A 24,652-nucleotide genomic window follows, 5' to 3' on the forward strand; every position below is an offset into this window, starting at 1 on the left:
CACATTTCGTCTTAGGTTTTTTTTTTCATCGTTATCATTCCTCACGAAATCTAGGGAGGTACGCGTACAACGCCGCATGTACGTACATACATTATAGAGTTTGAATATATGGTGATCGTGGCGGTTGAAATCAGCGACGTGAACGCGGTAATGGATGGTGGGGAAATCAGCGGCACGTACGATCAGGTGAAATTACCTGGTGCGGTATAAACGCCGTCTATGCAGCTTGCAGGTGTATAATAATACTATATCTCAGCGGGTACAAACGGAATGAGGAGTTTTATTTCTCCGTAAGATCCCAACGATATTTGAAAAAACAAAAGGTCGAGAGAACCGCCCTCCTTTTTTCGTCGCTCTGAGTGAGCTGCAACTATCATTCCACGAATGAAATTAACGAGAGAACGATTTAATAAAACTATAAAATTCGGTTTTTTCTCCTCCTCGTATTCCGCGGCAGGGAACACAAAGGGTTTCGACACCAATAAATATCTGTAATGAAAGAATGCGTGCCGTATCAGCCACTCCGGATATTGCGGGTGAATATCGGCGCTAAACAAAAAAAAACCTACAAAAAAAAAAAAAGAAAAAAAAAACATCGTCAGCCTTTTTGTCTTCTCGCCGGTATATTGCGATATGGGTATGGATATACGCGGTGCTGGAGTATCGAGATGGTTGGAAGATAATATTTGGGGGTGGCTGTACGCAATCAGCTGCTAATTGGGAAATGATTGGAGGCGCCAGTTCCGCCGATATTATCATCATGGTCTATGTAACAACCCCCTACACCATGGGTAGCGGTGACACGACCTATATGCCTATCCGTTATATCGAACTCGCGAGTACATAAATATAAACACTGGGTATCGTAAATTCTTTTGCACGCACACTGCAGTGTGTGTTCGCAATAATTTCGTTATGATTTTTATATACCAAGCGCATCGATGATGAAATTCGGACGCTCCCGAAGTAGATTGAATAAAAGATGAGCGAAAGAAAAAAAGTGGAATAAAATATGGATAACAGTTGAGAGATGTGAAAGGAATAATCGACATCGGAGAAAATTGTCCGACGATCAGAGAATAAGTGAGGATAAATATGTGTGTATAATTTTTGAAAAAGTTTCGTCCCCATTCCACTAAATCGCGGCTGTTGGATACGTTTGCGAACTTCTTCAAGTTATTTCTTGCGATTTAGGGTAATTGAATTGTTTGTAATTGTTTTATTCCTCCTCATCCTCCGCATGCTGTAGACATTTGAATTTTAGGGAGGTTAAATTTTCTTCGCGTGCCAAGAAGACTAGTCTCTCGTTAATCTCTCTGACCCTATGCGCGCGGCGTACTACCCCTTAATAAAATAATACCAGCTCACCGTAAACTTTCACGTTTTGAAATTGTAATTAATACATTAAACTGAAAAATTCAACAACTCGATTAGTTCGCGTTTTCTTCTTGCGTACCCACTCGTATATATCCGTGTAGATTCGTTTGATTGTTCCGGATGAGCCGTTATTATTTTCTTTCGATTTTTTCACATTCACATTCATTGCGAGCAATGATCACGAGTTAATTAGAAAATTGAGATCAATCGTACTTTTTGTCTTATACGTATCGCCGGTGGCGTTGGAACCGTTGAAAAGTACGGTACATCGGATGGATGAAAAGGTATGGAGAAGCTTTTGTATCGTTATGTTTTTCTTAAAAACCTTGGCCTCGCAATTATATTTTTAAACTTCTGTACCGCACCTCCGGGCGGTTCGGAGAACGCTCTAATTAATCCTGTTAATTAGCCTCCGCGTCTTAAAATTCATTCGGCGACGACCATCACCCGAAAACGCGTCTCGCATCTATATAATCAGGACCACTTTACATACAACACACATACAGACGTGAAAAGTACATACTTGTACATATATACACCCCATGTCATATATATTTGCCAATTACCAACTCAAAACCTAATTCATCTCAGACAAGAAGTGAAAAGAGATAATAATCCAACATCGCGTATATATAGTACATGGAATATTCTTGAAATAGTCAAATATTGAACATCGAGATTCCCTTTTTTTGTTTCAATTTTTTTCACCTTTTTTGACGGGGAATTACATCGGGGTAAAAGGCATAAATTGCAGGGATATTCATGACACCGAAGAATAATTGCGTTTTTTTTTTTTTTTTTTTTTTTTAGTTACAATTACATACGAATCGTCGTATCGACGATAAAAAAGTAGGGAAAAAAATTTATTCGCTTTTCGATACTTTGAAAATTTTGACGGTTTTACGCGAGATTTCGAAGATCCAAAATGTGTGCATGCGTATAACATGCATAAATATTATAATGATTCACGAGGCACTGTATTTGTAATAAAAGCCAGTTATATATCACGAGATATATGTACATACGTACACGCATCGAAAATATAAATATCGTTACAATAAATGGGGGATAAAAAACGATTTTTATTCGTCCCCCTAAATTTTCCACATAAAATCCGGCACGCTATCGCCTCATTTTCCCGATATAGTTGTACAATATAACTACGTGTAATATCCAGGGCGAAACTCGTACGAACTAGCCCATAATATGTAAATATATACACATAAGTATACATGTACATTCTATGTTTTATATAACTATCCACGACCGTGTGTAAAATTTCTATTTTCAAACCCGCACACCTGCAACTGTACACTTTCAAAGTTGCCTGTATTTGGATAAGAGCTCTCGCGCAATGATCGTTATTAACAATAAGATTTCAGCTACACTGATTTATAATTGTGTACATATAAATCCGCATATGTATACATATATGCATATAGCACACAATGTGTACAAGACCATCATTTTGTTATACTACTCGTTGTCCGTGCACAGTAGTAAAAGGTGATGAAGTACTTTCAACCCTATAAACGATAAGTTTTTACGAGGAGCGATAAAATTACAACATTTATATGATATAATTATATTTCAAATAGATAGGCACGGTAGGAGTACGTAAAGAATATAAACACGCTGTAGCACAATCGGCGTGATTTTTAACACCGAAATTTTCATAGGCGTTGATTGTACGCCATTGAAAAATTAAACTCCTAATCGCGTTTACGCTTTTAGAAACAATAATAAAAGTGAATTATTCAAATTTCATGAATATCATTTGAAACCATAGAAACGGGCAATCTTGGAGGCCCGTTACGTTTCGTTTGGTAAACGCATAACATTTCGCGCAAAAATCCCGTTGAATCTTTCGACATGAAAACAGAAGAAACGAAGAACAACGATAAAGCTAGATAAATAAATGAATAACTGAGCACAACACGTTGTTTCTCGAGTATTACAATCCGAATGATAAAGTACGCGAAATATAAGGCAGGTATACGCGTAAGTTTCTCTGCCTAGAATGATCAAAGCTGAAAAGTACAACCCATTCTCATCCCCATATTTCTATATACGTACCCTACAACACGTAACGGACGACGATGAGAAAGAGGACTATGGAACGAACTTTATTGTAGAAATCTTGCTCCCGGCTAAATATGAGGAACTGCACGAAGTACGTACCAGGTGTATACATGGACAGGTATACATACCCAGGTATATAGGATATGAGATACGAGGTGCGTGTACATGCATCCACATATCCCTGTACATTTCTTTACGTACACCCGTCTAGTCGTTTAAATGTATACGTACGTATATCTGTAGTAGATTTGGTGTTCGGCGAGAGCGTCGAGAGTGCGGATTAAACAAAGGATCACGGGAATAATCATCAAAAAGTTGCCCGAAGCGACTGATTTTTACTTCCCCCCCCCCCCCCCCCCCCCACGTTTTCCATGTATACGTAATACGTTACACATCGCACGTGCATACTACGTGTAATCTTACCTACACTTCTGATGAACAATTCGCAGCTCGAAAAGATAAACGATCCAGGGGACGAATCGAAATTTCGACGCGTCGTGATTCAGGTAAGAAAACTATTCTCCAAAATTTATTCCAACGAATTCGATGGAAAGCGCGAGTTTTCTGTTCCGCGCTACCGCGCGGAGAAAGATACTGCGTGAAGCGGAAAAAAAAAAAAAAAAAAAAAAAAAAAAAAAAAAAAAAACCAACAAAGAGACAAAGAAACTCAAATTTAATCTATGCGATAGCGCGCGTACAGTGTCGCAGTCAGGGGAGGTATAACATAGTTCAGTATTACGTAATAACGTTAAGCTTGAAGAGATCGGAGCACCGAAGCATGCATCTGATAGACACGACAGGTATACCTATATATACACGCGATATCTATAGCAGATACATGTATTTACCTATGTATATAATAGCATTTGACACTGCTGGATTGGCACCTACTGCAGCATAAACTGATACAATACGCTCACCTTTCCGCTACCTGTACGATATACGTATATGTATACCTGTACTCGCAGCACGGAAGCCTTAGGAAAAAAAAAAGGAGAAAAAATTATCTCCCTGCATTCGACTCGAGGATTATATTTTTTATTTCCAATGAATTTCAGGTGAAAATTTTATTACTTTTTGCTGTTTATAATTTGCAGGAGGTTTTCTAATGATATTACGTTACGCGTTTACCTGTACTGTTCATGCGCTTTTTGGCGGTTTATTTCATCCGAAAACTTTGTCGGCTGTACGTACAGCTGTATATCCACATCCATACTCACGTATATATGTGTAACATTCTCATGCATTTTGCATACAGTTTGGTACCAGTTTCGATACATACGTCTATATATGTATACGTAAATGGTAGCAGAGAAAATGAAAAAATTTGGTCCGGGTATCGAAAAATGGTCAAAACTCTGAACGATTCACGATTCAATACCGCTGCGGCCCTTCGGGCATCGGGCAGGAAATTAAGAAAAAACAACAAAAACACCACCGAAATATATATATATGCACTATACGTGCACGAGCGTAGTTTCCGCTTTGTTTCGGAATGCGATGGAGAAATCGTGAGGCAAAGTGAATAATATTTTCTAATTCTTTTTTTCCCCTTTTTCTTTTTCAACAAATTATAATTATGCGGTTGCGTAGGTTCGCGGTAACTTCCGGTTCGTGAAAACTCATTTCGACCTCGACTCGATACGGCGTATGAATAGAATATGGAATATACAATACGAACGGGCCACAATTTCGACCATTTTCCTCTGCGGCGTTCGGCTATTTCATCCCTTGAATTTCGCGACGTACAGGTTGGTCGTATTATACAGTGGAAACGTAATTGTTTAGAAGCTCTTGATCTGTAATTTCCAACCCATTCCTCCGAGTTTTCACCCTCGAAAAAGCACTGCAGCGAAGGGTGGATTCTGTACAATGTATATGTATGTACGTACATAGCTGGTGGCAAAATATAACTTTATATATCATATATAGATAGAAGATTCTTTGCCTGCCACGAGCTCTCGCAACGCGTTAGAAAACCACTAAGTGAGATCTCGACTCTGCAAACTCCTCGTTTGGATTATTCAATTAATTATTGACGCCGTCAAAACTCGCCAGTGCTTCTTCTACTTCTTCTTTTTCTTCTTCTTCGCCGTCGTCATCGTCGTCTCAAAAGCTTTGCGGAGCTTTCACTTTTTATTTTATTTTGTTTGTTTGTTTTTGTTTTTTTTTCGAAAACTATTCTATATCCGCGATATTGAAGAATTATTGAACGATTCAAAATCGATATATCATCGCATTAAATAAAATACAATAAAACACAAAGTATTTTCTATATAAAAATACACATTACATTCGCGTAAATTCCTATGTGCAGGAATTGGGGGGGGGGGGGAAATGAAGGGGGTTGAAGTGAAAGGGAATTCCTCTTTGTTTACTTTTTAAAAAGTGATACGAACTTCTCGAATGGTAATATCTCTTGTTGGAAACAGTTCGGAATTTCGTATAAAATATACACGTACAAAATGGGGGACGTTAAAAAGCATATCGTAGAGAATTACCGTTATTATACTTACTCGAAGCAATATGAAAACAAAAAAAAAAAAAAAAATAAAGTAAAAGGGGAACAGGAAAGAATCTTTTACTGCCTCTATCACCGCGCAACACGTCCCTAATAATTCAAATCTTCAAGATAACTCGCTTTTTTTCATTGTCGCAAGTGTTCAACTACGCGTCGTATTCTGAGAATGTAGGATAAAAATCTCCAGGTTCGATCTCCTACTCGAGATGGCGGTTGTCTGAAAAGTTCTTTCAGAAAATTTTCGGCACGACAGAGGGTATGACTGTTTATTGCAATTCGTACTCACGATATCTTCGATCCTCGAGCATCCTCTTCTCGTTGTACATATCAGTGCGACAATAACGCCTCCCCCGAACATTAGGATCAGAAATACGGCGATTTTCCATCCGTGATCTCTCTGAGGGATCAACTTTTTAGCCGATGGTAGGGAAGCGACGTCGCTCGTTGGAACTCCGAGCCTCGATGCTTTGAATAAAAGTGCCCTGAGACGCCTGGCAGCTTTTTCGCACGCCATTTTTGACGGATTACTCTTCGACGTCGATGATGACGATGACGATGACGCTGCTGCCGCGGAACGCGTTCTCACGTGTACGTGGTCCATTAGAATTATTATGTTTTATCTTATTTTCAATATCGAGATACCCGTCGATGCGACAAAATATTCAAACAATTAATTGAGTTTTATCGGTTCATAAAAAATTATTCCAACACGATGTTTTTTGTGCCAGCCTCTCAACCGCCGGGAATTTTCGGGGTATGCGTTTGTTTGTTGAATAATTTTCTTTTAATTCAATTACTGTCACGACAAAGTTGAAAAACTCACGTTCCATCAGATTTCTTTTAAAATACCAACGAATATCTTTCGACTAATTATTCACGCGAAGTTTGCTTTAGCCTCAAAAAGAATAATATTTGTAGTGTTGTTAATTTCATTATACCCGTTACAAATGAACGTTGTGAAATCAATTAGATGCGAATATCGCGCTAACTACTTTCATTGTCAAAATCGTCATTGTTTTATTATATTTTTTTTATTTATTTTTTTATTTTCAATTTTATTGGGTTCAAATTTTTTATCCGTTTCTCATAAATCCGGAGCTTTTTATCTCCGTTCTCATTCTTGTATAATTGCAACGGTATTTTGTCGGGGGCACCTTTCACCAAACTTTTCCTTTTACCGATTATGTGTTTCACGTTTAATTCCTTGGACTGCCGGCTTTACATTGTCCATTTAAAATTTACTGATTGCAGCGACTCGCCGAACTAAACTTTACGTTAACGTGTAAAGCAAAAGCAAAATCTACCTCCCTCTTTCCCTCTTTCCCTCTTTTATCCTCAACTCTGAAAATCCCCCGTTTGTCAACACTGCAGGCTGTGTAATCAACGATGGCTTCTGTTTGAAAGATCCTATACATTCAACGCATTCGTTATCTTTACCCTGCACGTTCAAGCTATTTCACTTTACATAAAATCACCCGGTTCAAATTTACCGGCCATAATTAAGGGCGTCGCACCTCGAGACCCGATAATTTATTTATTCTTCTTTTATCATTTTTATTTTTTATTCATCGATTGTGCGATGTTACGAATCGTCAGGTGCTTCGCGACGCTGCGTAGGACGTACAAAAATAATTCAGTTCGCTGCAACCGGCTAACCTGAAAAATGAAAAATCAATCGTGCATTGAGGTGCTTTGCGATGAAATTCGTCGAAGAAAGAATTCCCTGAATTTGAATATCTCGCTAATTATAATATGATATTCCTGTACGATACCAAAGACTTGAAATCTACAGCTTCACACCGTGTTCCGAATAAATTTTGCGACAAGCTACCGAGATTCTTTTTTTTTTTTTTCCTCTTCCTATTTTTACTTTATATTTTCTTTGAACGTAAAAGACCGTAACAAATTTACTCACGTTCTTTACCCTCTAAAGGCAAGACTAATTAGACAATTTTTTTTCTCTCCCCTCCTCCCTCCCGCCCCTTTTTGTAACGGTATCAGAATTTTTGTGAAATACGCTTCTGCGAAAGCTCGAGGTATAAATATTTCAAATTTTTATACAAACTCGAGAAAAATTCATTATCATTTTTATCACGATGCATGGGAAATGGTCATTACGTGACGACAAAGTTTTTCATTTTATGGACACGTGTAGAAGATTTTGAACATAAAGAAGCTAGGAAAAGCTCGCTCACCGTATACACGCCACACCGATACGGTACTGTACTCGTAATAATATCTTTATAGTTTGGGGAAAAGTGATCTCGATGGCGTGATTTATGATTCAATTTATCGACGTCGTTGTTACGTCCAGCGGCAGTATAGGGTCGCAAGCCCGTGGAACAAAAGTTTGAAAAAGAGAGAAATAAAAGTTTATACCACCGCAATTTTCATTCAAATTATCATGTTTTACTTTTTTCTTTCCCAATAAGAAGCTGCACAACTAAGTACACGGCCATTCCTTTGTTTTTTTTTTTTTTTTTTTTTTTTTTATCAATTCAATTCTGTAATGAGATGAAAATGATTAAAAGGAAGTAAAATTATTACAATAAGCGCGAATCCGGTGCACGACGTCCATTGCACAATTTACCAGCCGTACACGTACGTAGGAACGAGATATCCCGTCTCATTTTGATAAAGGGAATACGTAAACTAGTCGAATTAAATGAAAGATGAATAGATACTACGTACGTAAATATATTATGTGCCGAATACATGCATATACGCGCGTACGCGTACGTATGTCGGTTTGGAGATGTGGAGGGTTGGTTGGTTTGGGGATGATGATGTTACGCCGTTACGGCCTGCTAACTAAGCAAAGACTACTCCTCTTCCTCCTGCTCCTCCTGCTCCTCCCCTACTTCCCGCTTTTCTCTCCTCCTAATTAGTTCCTTGAAGCAATAAGCAACCACTTCTTGGTTACTACCTGCCGAGTCGAAGTCTTACGCCGTACCAGAAACACTACCCCTCAACTTAAACCACATACAAAACCACCCCTGGCAGCTTCCTCGGCACCGCCGCTGCACGCGTTCGCGACGCCGGTAAAATTAGAATTATTTTTCCCTCGGTCTTTCACTCGACTCTTCCTCTTTCTCTCCTACTCTTGAATTCTCTTGTTTTCCTTTCGATATTACAATTGGTAGGGGACAAAAAAAAAATCAGAAGAAAAAAGAAGATCCGAAAGTTTGAAATTAACTGAGAAATACAAGTGTTAGCTGCATAAATTAATAATTGTAATAGGCCCATTTTTTTTTTTATACCAAAGAAGAAAGAAGACAAGAACAATCGTGGAGAAGGGAAGTGAAGAAAAAAAGGGGAAAGAAAAAGAAATTGATAATAACAACGATAAAAACGATGTGCAAAAGTGAAAAAATTATTTACGACTTTTATAATAAGGGGTTTGAAAATATACGATCGAATGATAACAATAATAATAACAATAAGAATAAGAATAAAGAGAAGAAATAAAAGGTAGGTGTAGGTAGGTAAAGTAACGGTAGAATAAGTCCGCATGGACGGATCGCTGAGCAATCCATTTGATTTTCAATTTTTGAATGAAAATCTTGAAGCGTTGAAGCGTAAGCATTGATCCCCTCAGATGGAAATGAAAAGTCCGCGTGCATAGGTGTGTGTGTAGGTATATGTATGTATATCTCATCGCTGAATTTCAAACCTGCGCAACTAAAAATTTTATTATTTAACGTTATACGTTATGGGATATGAATACGTGAATTTACTCGGAGAAAAATGTCAACCGATCAGCGCTTGAACTCGACTGACAAATTCTACCAACGAAAAACAAACCAAAGAAGGAGTGAGAGAGAGAGAGAAAGAGAGACGGAGAGAAAAAATGTATAATAAATAACGATAATCATAATCATCCAGCATCGTATTTATTTATAGCGGTACCTATACAATTTCATTTTCAAATAACCATATAACGTCAGAAAAACGGTACCCTACTCCCTGTGGCCGGATCAAAGCGGTCCAGCTGTTCGAATGCCTTGACAACCGGAAAATAAAAGAATAAAATCAAATTACCTCGAGTCGTTTTCAATTTTTCATTTCTTTCTTCCTTTTTTTCCGTTTGTTTGTTCCTTGTCTTGTTCGGTTCGCGTATTGCAGAGTTTGCCATTATTTTTTCACCGCACCTTGATATATTTCGAAGATCTTGGTGTAAGCGGCTTATACCGAATTATTCTTCCTTTTTTACTTTCCTAAAATCTCGTTCAAATTGTCTGAGTGGTATCATGATACGGATATAACGGTGGGAAAGCTCGAAAAGCAGCTTAGGATAAGACAAGAAAAAAAGATTATTAATAATAAGAATAATATCGTCAAAATAATAATTATGAAAAACTCTGCTAAATTATGGGCGCGTTTTCTGGTAAAAAGCAAATACCGGTTTGAAAAAAAAAAAAAGAAAAGAAATGAAAAGCAAGCCTCAGAAAGAGACTGAAGATCCCGATAATCACATCTGAAAAGAAAATAGAAGAAATTATGCCGAGGAAAGAAATAAATCAGTGAAAACTCGGTTTCAAATTTTCCCCCTTTTTCTTCTTACAGGAAGTTCCTAACGGCTCAGAATAAACGTGCAGATAAGGAGAACACGTGTTGAGCACGCGCTATCGTTAGCTACTTTTCTCCCTCTATTTTACCCTTATATCAAACCCTCTTCCTGATCTCTTTCTTTATATCCGATTCATTGTTCTGTTCTATACTTACTTTCAAAATAGAAATAAAGGAATCAAAAAATTGCGAAGGAGAAGAAAGAAGTTGACCCTATTTTTCGTAAATTGGTGTAATAAAATAGAGGAATGTGGTGTAACGTGAAAGAAGGATAAATAATTCCAAGTGTCATTTTGTTTACTGTCAAATGAAATAAAACATTCTTAAACGACGTTGAAATACGAGCAGGTCGTAATTTGGAGGTGTCTAAATTGAAAAATTTTATTAACGACCAGCGGAAGGTTGGGTGAATTTCTTTTCGGAATTCTCGTTATCATCTTACTCGGAAATAACCTGATTGATTCGAAATAATTTATCAAGTCCGTCTCGTCAGACAGTGATTACCATTATCATTTTTTTCTTACCCGTAAAGAGCACGTGAAACTCGATTCCTGTCGTTGAGATATATATGTAGATTAGAACGATCAATTGCGCTGAAACGAACGTCGCGAACGGCTTGACGATATTAAATTTTTATCGCTTCATTTTTTCCTACCCTTAAGCCTAGGATGAATTTAGATGAAATCCAACAAATTTAATTCTGAAAAATGAGGTCAATTAATAATCAGCGATCAATATAAGGCAATAAGTGGGAATCTTCTATTTCTTGATTGTAGAAGTAGAACTGCAGAAATTATTCACAGCCGGCAGAAGAACTTCAACACGTGCACCAGAAGCTTGAAGAGGAAAGAGAAAGAAAGAAAAAAAAAGAGAGAAAAATCACAATTAGGTTGGAGACGCCGCAAGAGAAGAAAAGAAGCTAATCAGCTTGAGCCCTTCATTAGCTCAGCGAGTTGCGAAGAGTTTCTGAACAATGAAAAGAAAAAAAAAAAAAAAGCAAAAGACAAAGTGAATGTGAAAACTAGAACTTCGCCGCGTACCATGAAAATTGTGTGTCTTCTGAAACTTGATACTGACCTAAATCGAAAAATTCGAAGCACTGCAACAGTGGTGTGTAAGTCCAGTAGACGAGAGATTTTTTCAAAAAAAATCTTCACATTTTTCTAAATTAAACTATTAATCGTAAGCTTAACATGGTCACTCCATATGAATGGCGAAGAAATAAATTAAAAGAGATAAATAAATTCCGGTTATATTTCGCAAAATTCGTAACAATTTTTGCGTATAAACCTACAGGGATGTACAGAGAAACATAAGTACAACGATATTTTCTTCATATTTTCACAATTTATAACACATAACGTATATCGATATCGCAGTTATCAATGAATGTACAGGCACTTATTATACCTCGTGTTTACCAATAGTATTTGAACCCTCCGAACAGTGTTCGTATACGTTAGGGCGTCGCGACGTTTACTGCAGAGGCGTCGCGGCGCACTCGCCCCTTATACCTATCCGAACTGGTTCCACCACCCCCACTGTATATACATATAGGGGATGTTCTCGTCGCATTCAACGCAAGCGCGATAAAGCACAAAATGCGAAATACGAATAAGATTCATCTCGCAATTAGAAATAATATACCGTCTTGCAAAAAGCACTTGCATAACAACCGCATACGTAGGTACGTACGTACGTGGTCACCACAAAATATTACCCCTGCAAACAGGCGTACACGCAGACGCTGACAATTGCTAATAATGTCGCGATGTACAAAAAATTTATTTTTATTACATACCTATTTCAGTATATGCATTGTACATATAACGAATACAAAAACTGATAAAACAAAAACGAACGAAAAAATAAGAACGATTACAAAATCAAACTTTGCAGCGATGTACGAATTGATATGATAAATGGTAAGTAACCGCGAGCTTTTGCACGTAATTTGCAATAAAGTGTACAGAAATTTGTCGTTATAAAAGGCACTTTTGTTCAAAAGCTCGATAAATTATTCGAATCCTATAAACCAGAAACACAATTGGTCATCCCTTAACGCTAATGATCCATCTCTTTAGGGATTTGATATAATATACGATGATAAATAAACGATAATTATCGCTCGCATTTTTTAATTTGCCAAAAAAAAAGAGAAACAAAAATTCAAAGGAAATATCAGTGTTCATATTACAGCGACGCTGGTTTTGACAATTTTTTAACTCGCGTGTGAAAAAAAGGAAATTTCACTCTCCGCTAGACAATGGAATAGTCGTTGATCAATGCCTCGCCGAAATGCGTGACAACGTAATCGTGATAATACATCATAATGCAAAGTGGTTGTCCGATGATAAGACCAGACCAAACAATAATGTTTCCCCATCTAGCACCCCAACGTTTTTCTACGAATCTGCTGACAGCCGATAACGGAATCTGAAAAAAGAAACGGAAAAATACATCAATATTGTACAACAAGTTCCATTCCGCGGAATTAATCCTCGCAAATAAATCAAATTAAGTTGTTTTTTTTCTTTTTTGTTTGCTCTTTGTTTTAAAGTTATTACCTGACCCATCATTCCCATGAACGCCCAAATTTTGAATGTTTTCAACGGCACGCTGACCAGATATTCGTGGAAAAAAGCGCTGATGAAGAAGACGGTCAAACTGGCAGTTGTCTTTCCATAGCCCATTTCAACCACTGGTATGTAGAGATGTCTGAGGGTTCGAAATAATAAGAAAAAATTAATAGAAAATAAAAGTAATGTAGAAAAAAAAAAAGAGAACGAATCCCTCAACAAATCAGAATAATTAGACTCTCTTCTTCGGGGCTGCTCTATTTCCTTTCTGAAGTACTGCAGAGTACAAGGTAGATGTATAATTTTATGTACCAGGAAGTACTTTTTTTTTAATTTTCTTTCCCCTTTTTTTGTTCTTCTCGAATTTATATATTAAGGCAACGACGATGACAACGTTACGGAGACGAGTATTTTCTTGTTAAAAAAATGCGGAACAAACGTTTTTGCCATTTCTTTCTTTTCCTTTTTTTTTTTTCTTTCACTTTAATAAGACGTTTACCTTGTAATGTACAAGACTTTCAGAATCATCGCTGTCACTCGCTGCTCGTTACGACTTACGTCCCGAAATGAGCTTCTTCGTAAATAGTAAAACCAAAAGAAAAATTCGCCCACCGAAGCGAAAATAATTTTCTGATTTAACTTTGAATTTGGAGAAAAAAAAAATAATTCACTTCTGTTTCCGCCACTAGTGCTGCATCGTCATCGTTATCTGTTTTTCATCCTGCAGGCTTACATAATAGCATAGTTTAGCACAGTATAGTCTAGGAACCCAAAACGATTACCCAGTTTTCCAGGGTGGGTATAACAACCGGCAATCAACATTTAAGAGGTCTCAACTGCGTCGCCAGAAAACTTGACTGGGTAAAATTGCCCTTAATTTTTATATCGCACGTTCGAGTTCCACCAGCAAATAAGAAGAATAAGAATCCCGAAAGAAGGAAAAAGCAAAAAAAAAAAAACATAAAAGGAAACGAAAATCATTTTCTTCTCTCTTTGTTTCTTTTTACGGCGTGTGTATTCAATTTTTTCTCTTTTACTTAATTTAGTTAAAAGCTCGCGGTTATTTTCAGGCTGATTAGCTGAGCCGTTTATTCGTGGAGCGCACGTGGGGATAGAATAACGAAAAACAATGACGATGGAGAGTGAAAAGGAAAATTCATCGAACCAAAATATCCACGAATATTTTCAATAAATTTTGAAAGAAGGGAATCAATAAGGTATACGTGTACGAACCTCACAGCCCATCGGTGTACCGGTAAATTCCAACTCCTCCAAAAAGTGTCTATGTTATTAGAGTTCCACCAGTCACCGTAAAAGTTACGATCGGCAAAGTGCAGTAATTCACCCATCAGGTTCAAATAGGAGTGAAAAGTTAGGTAGAAGAAACACAGCCACATCAAATGATTCGGAATCTGTATGAACGCGAACCGAAAACGAGAGAAAATTAATTACCATTTAGAAAGAAAAAAAAAAAAAAAATTAAACTCCAACATAGATTTTCATCATCCATAAAACTTAGCACCGAACCTCCAGAGGGTGTTGAAAAGAAAAATTAAGTTTTTAAAACGGAGTTAAGGTAAACCCGTTACACCGTACATACATATAACACACGAGGTATACGTATACATACGTACACGTACCTATATATATTACATAAAGAAAACTTTCAAGAAGAGTACAAAGTGTAGAAGAATTGTAATGTCGCTAAGGGAAGAAGTAGGTACCACATACATATACGTATAGGATGATAGTCTGGATAAAATAGCTTGAGCTAGAACTAAGAAAAAGGAATGTGCAGGAAGAGGTTCAAATAACTTCCGCGTTTACTGTATAAGGTATACCAATAGACGCGTATGTATGTACCACACGTACGTGCACACGTATAGATACGGCAAGGAAACAGAATTAAAACCACATAGGTAGACAAGGAAGGGCGAGTATGAGAGAAGTAAGTTTCTCTCGCTTCAGGGAAAAGATCGAGCTCTTGGAAACCGCGCCGAGTCTTTTTATACGCGATCTTGGCGTGTGTATGTGGCCGAAAGAAAAATAGATAAAAAAAAAAAAAAAAAATAAAAAAAATAAAGAAGAAGAAGAACAAGAAGAAAGTAAAGAAAAAAGAAGGAATAGAAAAGAGTACAGAAAACCGCCTCCGGCACCAAAAGTTGACCGTTCCTTTGTCGATGCAACATTATTAAACCCTTTGCAGAAGGGATGGGGTGAAATCGACGCCCGAAATGACTGAAACCATCAACATTGCCGCAGAAAAACAAGAAATTACCACAACTCGTGTCCGGACAAAAATTTCCATATGCAGAATCAGGATGAGGATTTTCAGCTTCACAACATGATTTGCTTAAAACGATTGAACGAGGGATTTACACGACTATGAACGGATGATTTTTTTTCTTTTTTTTTTCTGCTGGGGATGAAAATGGGACACCCCACAAATACGTATAAAATTTCGAGTAAACTGTTCGAGATTTCGCAGTCGTTCGGGGGTAGAGGAATCGAACCACCAAATCCAATTAACTCGACAAGGAGTTGACAAATATTTGTTCCCTGCGGGGATAGAACATATAGAAACAATTGAAAATACTTACAGCAAGCTTAAGGAGACGTTCCGAAGCTTTAGCTACGTCCATATTCTGAAACACAAAACAATTCCGGAAAATTCTCAACAGCAACAATAATATATAATAATAATAATAATGACGACGACCATAATAATACAGTTACAACAAGCACAGTTGAAGGTGCAAAATTATTTCGCAAGTTGTACGTATCGATAAAGTACGGAGAATAAATTGGAAAAAAAAAGGGAGGAAAACTTCGGAATAATCAGAGATCTTTGTTCCCGTGTTTACCTGAGCGATGTATTTTTTTAGCATTAAGTCAGGCAATTTTCACCCTGTGGACTGTGGAGAGTGGAGAAAAAAAAAAAAAATTAAACCAAACGGAAAGACGAAACAAAAAATGGGGATGGTACCGAAGACTGCACTGCTTAAAGCTTTGTCTAAAGTGCTTTTCATTCTATTTATTTTTCCGTACCAGTCGCGTCGTCTTTTAGATGCTAACGTAAAGAGGGGCGAAGAAAGAGAGAGAAAAATAAGGGGGAGGAAAGGTAGATTTGGTATAACGGTACCAGAACGTACGAGAAAAGTTTGTTGGTTGTCGTCATACCTACTGTACACCTAATCTGCAAGTTATTTTTTGGTTAGTCGAGGTAAATTAATGCAAATCTTTTAAATCCCCAACCCGGACGTGGGGTATGTACTCTCATAATATATACGAATACATCATTTACTTTGCGGAAAGTAAAAATTAAATTAAGAGCAAAAAAAAAAAAAAAAAAAAAAAAAAGGAATTACAAATATTAATAACAATATAATTTTAATAATACGTGTATAATTTAGGTATTCAATAGCATGCGATTGTAAGAGCTAGAGTAAGGAGACAATGCACTTTGGGAGACAGATTGAAACTGAATGTGTGCGTGATAATAGCAGTCGCGAAGATACCGATAATGATAATAATTTCACCCCGTAATAGAAATGTACCAAATGTATACCGACACCTGCAGATGGATATGTATTGGCGTTGATCTTTTGAGATATTTTTTATTAGATCATATTGTACTACAACCTGTCCTTTGTCGCGGATAATTAATAAAGAGCTTCTATCAAGGTATAAATGATACCGTATGCGCGTATAATACCTAATTATATTGATGAAGCAGTCGTTCAATTTCCATCCGAACGAAATTAGTAGTAAATAGAATATCACGTGAATTCGCGCGTTGAACCCGATTTTCATGACACCAAATTTCTGCTTCGAAGAAATGACATTCAAATTTGACATTCGACGATGTGTGACGTGGAAGTTGCACAATATCATACGTGCATATACAAATGGTGGAGTGTTTCATTTTTAGGCAATATCCTTTTTTCCTTTCCTACCCGAAAATCTGATACTTTATAAAACATGAAAAATACCCTCGTTGTAAAAAAAATTCCAAGTGGATGATTCCAAAAATTCGACTTTCCGTTTAAATAACAGGGACAGAAAATTTCTTGGTATCATCCCGATTTTTCGGTAATAAAAATTGTTTTTTCCGAAAAGTGTGTATATAGCTTTTGCATCACATTAATTTCGCTACATGAATGTTCCAATAAGCTTAAGCTCTACGACCAATAGTTTTCAAGTTACAGAGGCTCGAAAGGTGAATGTTAATGAAAATTGACATCGATTCCCCTGTAATTTGAATTAATTAATTTTACATAAAAAATTAACTCATAATGGAAACTATAAGGCGCTTAAATTAATGATTTCAGAAAGCGCCATTTTTGTAGCCCGTTCATTTTTTAATCCAATTTAAATTTCACCCATTCCATGTGTGTTTTTTCTCCATGTGTCTTATGATTCCACAGTAATTATTGATTGAAAATTTATATTTAATTGGGGTAAATGAATAAGTACTTTTCAAAATCAATAATTCAAGAGCCTTGCATTGTCTATTGTAAGTTAATTCGTTACGTAAAATGAATAAATTCAAAATTACAGGGGATTTGGAGTCAATTTTTATTAACATTCACCTTTCGAGCCTCTGTAATTTGAAAACTATTGGTCGTAGAGCTTAAGCTTATTGGAACATTTATGTAGCGAAATTAATGTGATGCAAAAGCTTTATACACACTTTTCGAGAAAAACAATTTTTAGTACCGAAACATCGAGTTAAAACCAAAAACAAAAAATTGTCGTATTATTCAAACGGGAAATCGAATTTTTGGATGAGCGAAGGCTTCAATTCGCTCAGAATTGTTTTCTAACGGGGATATTTTTCATTTTCTATAAAGTATCAGTTTTTCGGGTAGGAAAATAAAAAAAAAAAAATTCGCCTAAAAATGAAACACCCTAGCATGTTATATATATATATTGATGAATATATATATATATAGAATACATAAATAAAATTAATGTAAGTCACGCATCAGGGAGATGCTTGGAAGATGGCACACGAAATTCTATTATACATATAATATTCCCGAGTTTAATATCGCGTTTCACCACGTCGGTAATAAAAGGATATTCCATGACATATTTGATGTGTACGTATCCCGTAATATATACTATACACGTACGTATACACCAATCTAGGTGTATATGTGGGTAGAAATAAGACGATTTAATAAATCGAAAAGAGGGCAAGAAGCAAGACATTCCTCGTCCCTCCTCTGCCGCCACCGCTCGTCGTCGTCGTCGTGCTGCTTCTAAGAAATAAATATCAAATTTCTAAGCAACGTCATGCAGCGAGCGGCAAAGAGGGGGCTGAAAGAGTGAAAGATGTGATCAATTAATCGATCGCCTTCTTTTTTCAATCCTTCAATTCATTCGAGCGTCAATCATTAGCTGGGATTTTCTATGTGCGTATATATCCGTTAATCTCTCGCCCCATTTCCCGTTTTTGCTTCCTCTACTTTTTTCATTCACCGTGTTGAATTTTCTCCTCCTTTTTCATTTCTACGCTGAATGCACTTTATACGTACACATATACACGGACACTTCGTGTTCAAGTGGTAAGTAACGTAAATAATTAAAGGGTTGTTCGAAATCCCACGGTAGCTGGTAATACCACTGCTATTTCTACTACCACTACGACGACCACTCCTACCACCACCGCTACTACTACTACTACTACTATTACGATACTAGAAATCTTTTCCTGAAAGCTTTCCATTAGCTCAAAGCTTCACAATTTCTGCACGTTAGCCGCCCAGCAAGGTTTAAAATATACTGGGCGTATAAGGTTCGTTGTGTGCGGCGATTTATAAGCGTAGAAAAAAAGATTTTAAATAATAAGTGAATGGAAATGTAAAATTTGGGAAAGAGTCGGTTAATTTTTCACGTACCCACGGCTAGATAGTACAAATTATTTAGCGCACGTGGACACGGACTACGTACAGTGGGAATCTATAATACATACAAACGCTAATTGGATTCTAGGAAACACGCGCAGGGGCAATCAATCTTTGGATATAATGGTTGTCTGAATTTACAGTGAACGAGAATTTTGTACGTATATCTATAACAAAGATGGTGTGGTGAGTTGATAGTTAATAGTTTCTAGTTTACAAGTTATCTTCTCTTCAAGCTGACATTGTACGGGGGATGGGAAGGGCATCGTGTACAGTGGTTAATATCTTTGCTGTATGGAAACAGCAAAACCTATACAACTTTCTCAAACTGTACGTACTAAGGTCTAATATGCAACCTATACCACCTTCGGACGGGTTTTCTGTCATCAATTTAAAGCCTTGATGACAATCAACTAAGCGTCCGTATAGACGGAGGAGAGCAAAACGATAACTATGAGTAACTCGACTTTGAATTTCGAACCTACCGGGATACGAAAAAACGGAGTAAAAAATTAATTTCGATTCGGGCGACTCGCGGAGTTACACGCACTACCCTTTCGAGTTATCGAATCGGTGATGCTCCGATAAACGTATAAAAATAGATTTACCTATGAGCAGTGCCAATGAATGTGTTGATTCGAATATTGGATGAGGACTAATTAAATTTGAAAAAAAAAAATAGAAAGAAAAATGAATTTCAACGAAATCCGATGAACCATTTCCATGAGTTCATAGGTGAAAACCGAAAAAATCGAAAAACAACGGCGGAATTCAACTTGCCATTTTGGGGGTACTTGAAACTTGAGCAGGAAGTCAAAAAACTAGGTGATGCAACGATATTTCAGATCAAAGGACTGAATAAAAAAGTATTAAAAAAGTAAAAATAAAAGAAGTTCGTAAAATCCGGTCTCAGTAAGATATAAATTTTTACTGCACTGCAGTTTTCTCGTACTTTATTCGAAACGATCGGCCAATAAAATAGGTGCGAATAGAAGACGTGATATTCATAAGACATGAAGAAAATTCATTGATCAAACGCATCTATACGAAATAAGGGAGGGGGGGGGGGGGGGAAAGAATTCTTATATATTGAGATAAAGTGATGTTAGGTGAAAAGGTAAAGAGAGAACAAGATGAAAGAGACGAGCAGCAGCTGTCGTATCAAGGTTGGAAAACGCTTCCTACTTTCTTCCTCGTTTTTTTCACTCATTTTTTTTCATCCCCCTTCGGAAGATAGAGAACCAGAGAGAAAAGAAGCGCGTGCTGTATAGGTCGTGTTCAGTATTTCAAAGAGTAGCGCTAGGAGGCTTCCTTTCACGGATTTTAGAAGGAACATTGCACCTCTGATTCATCCTGAAAACTTTTCAGACTGAATAAGATACCTGGTTTGTCTATGACTCGGTAGCTATTCGATTTTTGTTTAACAAATTTCCTGTTTTCGTCGTCTTTTGTTTTAATTGATCCCCATTCGCCCCTTACCGCGCACGTTTTGATGTACCATTGAATGGAAAAAATTTTCGCTGTATAATAAGAATGTTATACGGGGTAATTATTTTTTTCTTCCTTTTTCAACATTTTTTCCCCCAAGTGACAAGTGAAAGACTACGTGAAAAATTGATTACAAGGAAAAAGTGTAAAAAAGGAAGCGAACGAAAGGTATATTGTGTACAGTATAGAGAAGAAAAGCAAAAAAAGTAAGACTCACACTGAAGGGAATCAATGAATTTTTAACCGAAGGTATCATCCACTGTTGAAACAACGACATCACCACTTGACAACCGACGACAACTTCCAAAATCCGTTTAATGAGAAATCTGGAAGGAAAAAAACTTTCAATTAAAACTGTTATTCAAACCGTAAAAAAGAAGAAAGAAATGAGGATAAAATCGGGAAGATATTTCTAAACTTTTATCTGAATATTCAGAATGTCAGAATCTGAACCACAATTTTATCGAATCGATCCAATGGATACAGTTCTTATTATTTTTTTTCGAATCTACCGCGCTCCGAAAAATTATAGGCGAAAATCAAAGAACAAGGTCTCGGAAAATTGACATCAAATGCCATACTGCAAGTAGAAAAAAAAAAATGGAAGAAAATCTAGTTTCCGAGCTTGAAAAAAACTGTAAAGTGAGGCGTCGGGTTTAATAAGCGATTTTTTACTCCGTGTAAACAAAATTGAATTATCGAACGGGCTTTGCGAGGTAATAAATTGCCTTCCTCAACAGTTAACGTCGTCCCGATACTGATGTTGATAGAGCCAGAAATAAAATAAAACGAGATAGGAAATAAAATGGTAAAAGAACTGAATATGAAAGGAATAAAACGAAAAAATATCCGATTCTCTTATCAGTTTTAATTTCTTCGTTTTTCAAATCTATGGCGTGAGGATAGAAATTGAACGCGACGATCTCACACTCGGAATATCACGCACGAAATGATATGTGCAGCATCCTAGTATCTTACCGTTTTCGGATACGTTGAGTCCTCGGGAAATTTAACTCGTAGCATAAAGTCGGCGCCAGGATATAGTAGTAGACGTCGGCCAGATTCAAGTTATCCGGATACTGAACCAGCTCCGTACTTCCGTCGGTTTCGTCTCCATTTTTCTTCACCGACTTTCCGTTCTGCTTCGCCTCGGACGCTGCGCGCGAGATAGAGAGTGAAAAAAAAAGACGCAAATATTTAATTAACAATACCTTTCCCCAACGCCGTGATCCATAAATATATTCTAAGAATTCTCATCTCTTTTGCTTTTATTGTTCGTTTCTTTGAAGGAAAATTTTTTCTCACCTCCTCGCATAGAATTATCGCAGCGGTAAATCGATGACAACCGATCGATGAATCGATAACAATGAGAACGATCTTGTTGCATTAATTAATAAGTTCGACAAAATTCTCATTCGCCGCTAACAATAAGACGACGATGTAATTTTTGTAAAATTTGAAACCCGTGGTTGTGCTTGTGATATTAGCTCCCGACTGTGATGACGGGATATTTTAAAACCGACGATTAAAAAAAAAAAAAAAAAAAAGAAAACAAAAATAAAATTCATAAAAATAGAGAAATATTTTAAAAGATCAAGTAAATTTCTCGAACGTTACAACGAACGGGGTGGAATTTTACCTTTAAAGCGCGCATATGCTGGGCATAGAGAGGATACAGAGGATAGAGAGCTCCGGCGTACGTTGCTGAAAAGAGTGAGGCAGAAGGTCTTTCAATTTTGTTAACGGAACAACAAAACAAAGCCTGCCTTTTAGTCAGAAGCACCACGGTATACGTGTACACGACATCACCATGTATGTACCGTACGAACTGCAGGTATAGAGGCAAAGCGAATTCTAGTGTAAAAATAATCGAAGTTAATCTCGGTGCATCGCCGCTCTGTTTTATTTTTTGGATATCCGACATTTTTTCGTCTATTTATTTCGATTCCTTTTTTGAGGCGGTACCTTTTCCTTCTATTTTTACAAACGTTCCGCGACGAGGTATATCGATATCCCGCGGAGCGCCCCGTAGGCTGATTTTATTTCAAAACCGAGTCCAAATCCGCAAGCTGCGTTTGCTTGTTTTTTATATTCGCGTATACTTGTACTTTATTTTTTGGTTGTAAAGTTTTTTATCAGTCTATACTGTATTAATTACTCGTTCTGTTTGTGCATTTACTTTCGGTATAATACGATAAGTAGAAGGAGAACCACTCAGTTGGAATTACGGAAAGAAAAGGGAAGCACCTGAAATTTAGTTTTATGTGTACGGGGTATACCTATACGCCGATGCTAGGCTGCTACTTTTACATCTTTGAGAGTAAAATATCCATTCAAAAGAAAGTTACAGCTACACGTATACGTACTTTGTACGTATCAAGTGCATACTGCTGTACGAATGCATTTTTAGAATCTTATACATTTCTTTAGACAGAAAACAGAAACGTAAGTTATGAAAAGTAAAAACTAAAAAATATTTGTTTCAAACGCAACTGGGAGAACTGCAGCTCGTCCGCATTGTGCCAACTTTTTACCTAGCTTTTTTCGGTGTTTTTTAATTTTTTTTTTTTTTTTTCTTGTAGATTTTTCTTTCCAACAACTTGCTTTTTCTTACCATACTAGGTCGGAACGCGTTCGTCTTTACGCTGGAAAAGTTGAGATTTCGAAACGCTTTTGGATTCGAAAATCGATCATTATTATCAGCGTAGGGATCGGGTCGAATAAGATTTTGAAATTAATTTTTCGCGGGCAAAAATCTAGCGACTCGATTCACGGTCGAATCTGCGAAGCGAAAAATAGACAAATGAAAACCGACCGATGAATAAAATAAATAGATGAATAAATAAATCGTAAAAAAGGAGGTGAAAACAGTTTCGAAAAATATCGGATTTTATTCGGAAGAACCGGCGGGTAAGTACTTCCTCCGGTAGACTCGGGGCCCCATTCAATTTCACCGGCAAAGAGTGAAAAGTAGGAGTAGAAGTAGAACTAGAACCAGAAGTAGAAGCACAACGCAGAAGAGCGCTCTCCACTCGTCCTAAGATCACGAATCGATTCACGGCGGAGCTCCTCAGCGGCAGCATAGCAGCTGTAAGTGAGAATCTGATATAAGTCGACGCGTTGCTCGTTTTCAAGTATGACGACGACGCGACGACGGCGACGACGCGATGTATCTGATGGCAGCTTCGCCGATGTTGTACGATATAAATAGGTATGCCCTATACACTTCGGAATCGTTAGAAATGGCTAACAATAAATAAAAAATAACGCGATATCGATTATCGGACGAAGAGAACAAAAATAATTTATATTCAACGACTGTATTCCAGATACTACTTATGCACACATTCGTTTTATTCACGTTTCTTGTGTTATTAATTAGTTTCTGCATTTTCTTCCTTTTGGTTCATTGATTATTTGTTTTGTTTTGTTGTGTTTTTTTTTTTTGTTTTTTTTTCTCGCTGTTTTGCTTAATAACAGAAAATAGTTGGCAGGGTATATAATTATTTTCAACATAACGAGAGACGCGAAGGTATTCAAATCCATTCAACCGTGAAATGGAGTATGAAGAGGAGGAGAGTCTGGGAATCGTGAAACGTCGAAACTTCGGAATATCTAATATCGTTTTGATTTGTATAGTAGAATATAACACATGTACAATATACTCGAACGTCAGATGTCAGGCATAAAATCATATTCCGCCAAAAAAGAGGCGTTGCACACGCGGTAGAAGGATCAGGAATTCGGTTGCATCTGGAGTCGCAGTCGTAGGGACAGGAAATAGGCGAAGATTTAAAGTGACGCAATAGCTACTGGAAATGGAAACGCTGACTAGGAGACAAAAACATCGGAGTTATATACGTTGCATCGTATCAAATCTGCATTCGAGTATATAACCGTGATCCGCGTGGCAGATGCGAAGAAGAGAGAAGAAAAGAACAAGAAGAGAGGGACGAGAAGAAGGAAGACAAGCACATACAAAAGCGGAGACAGAGACGGACGAAAAATAGAAAACTGCAGAGAAGAGATGAGAGAAACTGACTAGGCGAACTGATAGAATTCCTTCAATTATCCAAATCCGATAGATAATCCAATCTGGAATTCAAATAAGATAGGGAGAGAAA

The 24,652-nt window shown here is 37.1% G+C and overlaps 1 protein-coding gene and 1 long non-coding RNA gene across 3 annotated transcripts in view; both read right to left on the reverse strand.

Annotated features, from left to right (window-relative positions):
* Positions 1–7,014: 7,014 nt before the first annotated feature.
* On the reverse strand, positions 7,015–11,620 carry LOC125500406. Its single transcript, XR_007277784.1, has 3 exons — positions 11,074–11,620; positions 10,022–10,268; positions 7,015–7,636 (listed from the first exon to the last, which is right to left on the reverse strand). It is a non-coding gene; the product is annotated as an uncharacterized LOC125500406 (long non-coding RNA).
* A 165-nt stretch (positions 11,621–11,785) lies between these two features.
* The window catches only part of LOC105692225 (diacylglycerol O-acyltransferase 1), a 39,231-nt gene continuing 26,364 nt past the window's right edge, over positions 11,786–24,652 (reverse strand). For both annotated transcript variants that reach the window (XM_012411289.2, XM_012411288.3), the window contains 6 exons: positions 21,507–21,684; positions 20,746–20,854; positions 15,729–15,773; positions 14,362–14,540; positions 13,117–13,267; positions 11,786–12,985 (listed from right to left, as the gene is read on the reverse strand). In XM_012411289.2, the coding sequence (XP_012266712.1) occupies positions 12,809–12,985; positions 13,117–13,267; positions 14,362–14,540; positions 15,729–15,773; positions 20,746–20,854; positions 21,507–21,684 (839 nt within the window). In that variant the 3' untranslated portion in view covers positions 11,786–12,808. The remainder of the gene's footprint in view (positions 12,986–13,116; positions 13,268–14,361; positions 14,541–15,728; positions 15,774–20,745; positions 20,855–21,506; positions 21,685–24,652) is intronic.

Source organism: Athalia rosae, chromosome 3 (genome assembly GCF_917208135.1).
Source record: "Athalia rosae chromosome 3, iyAthRosa1.1, whole genome shotgun sequence".
In the NCBI taxonomy this organism is placed as follows: Eukaryota; Metazoa; Arthropoda; class Insecta; order Hymenoptera; family Athaliidae; genus Athalia; species Athalia rosae.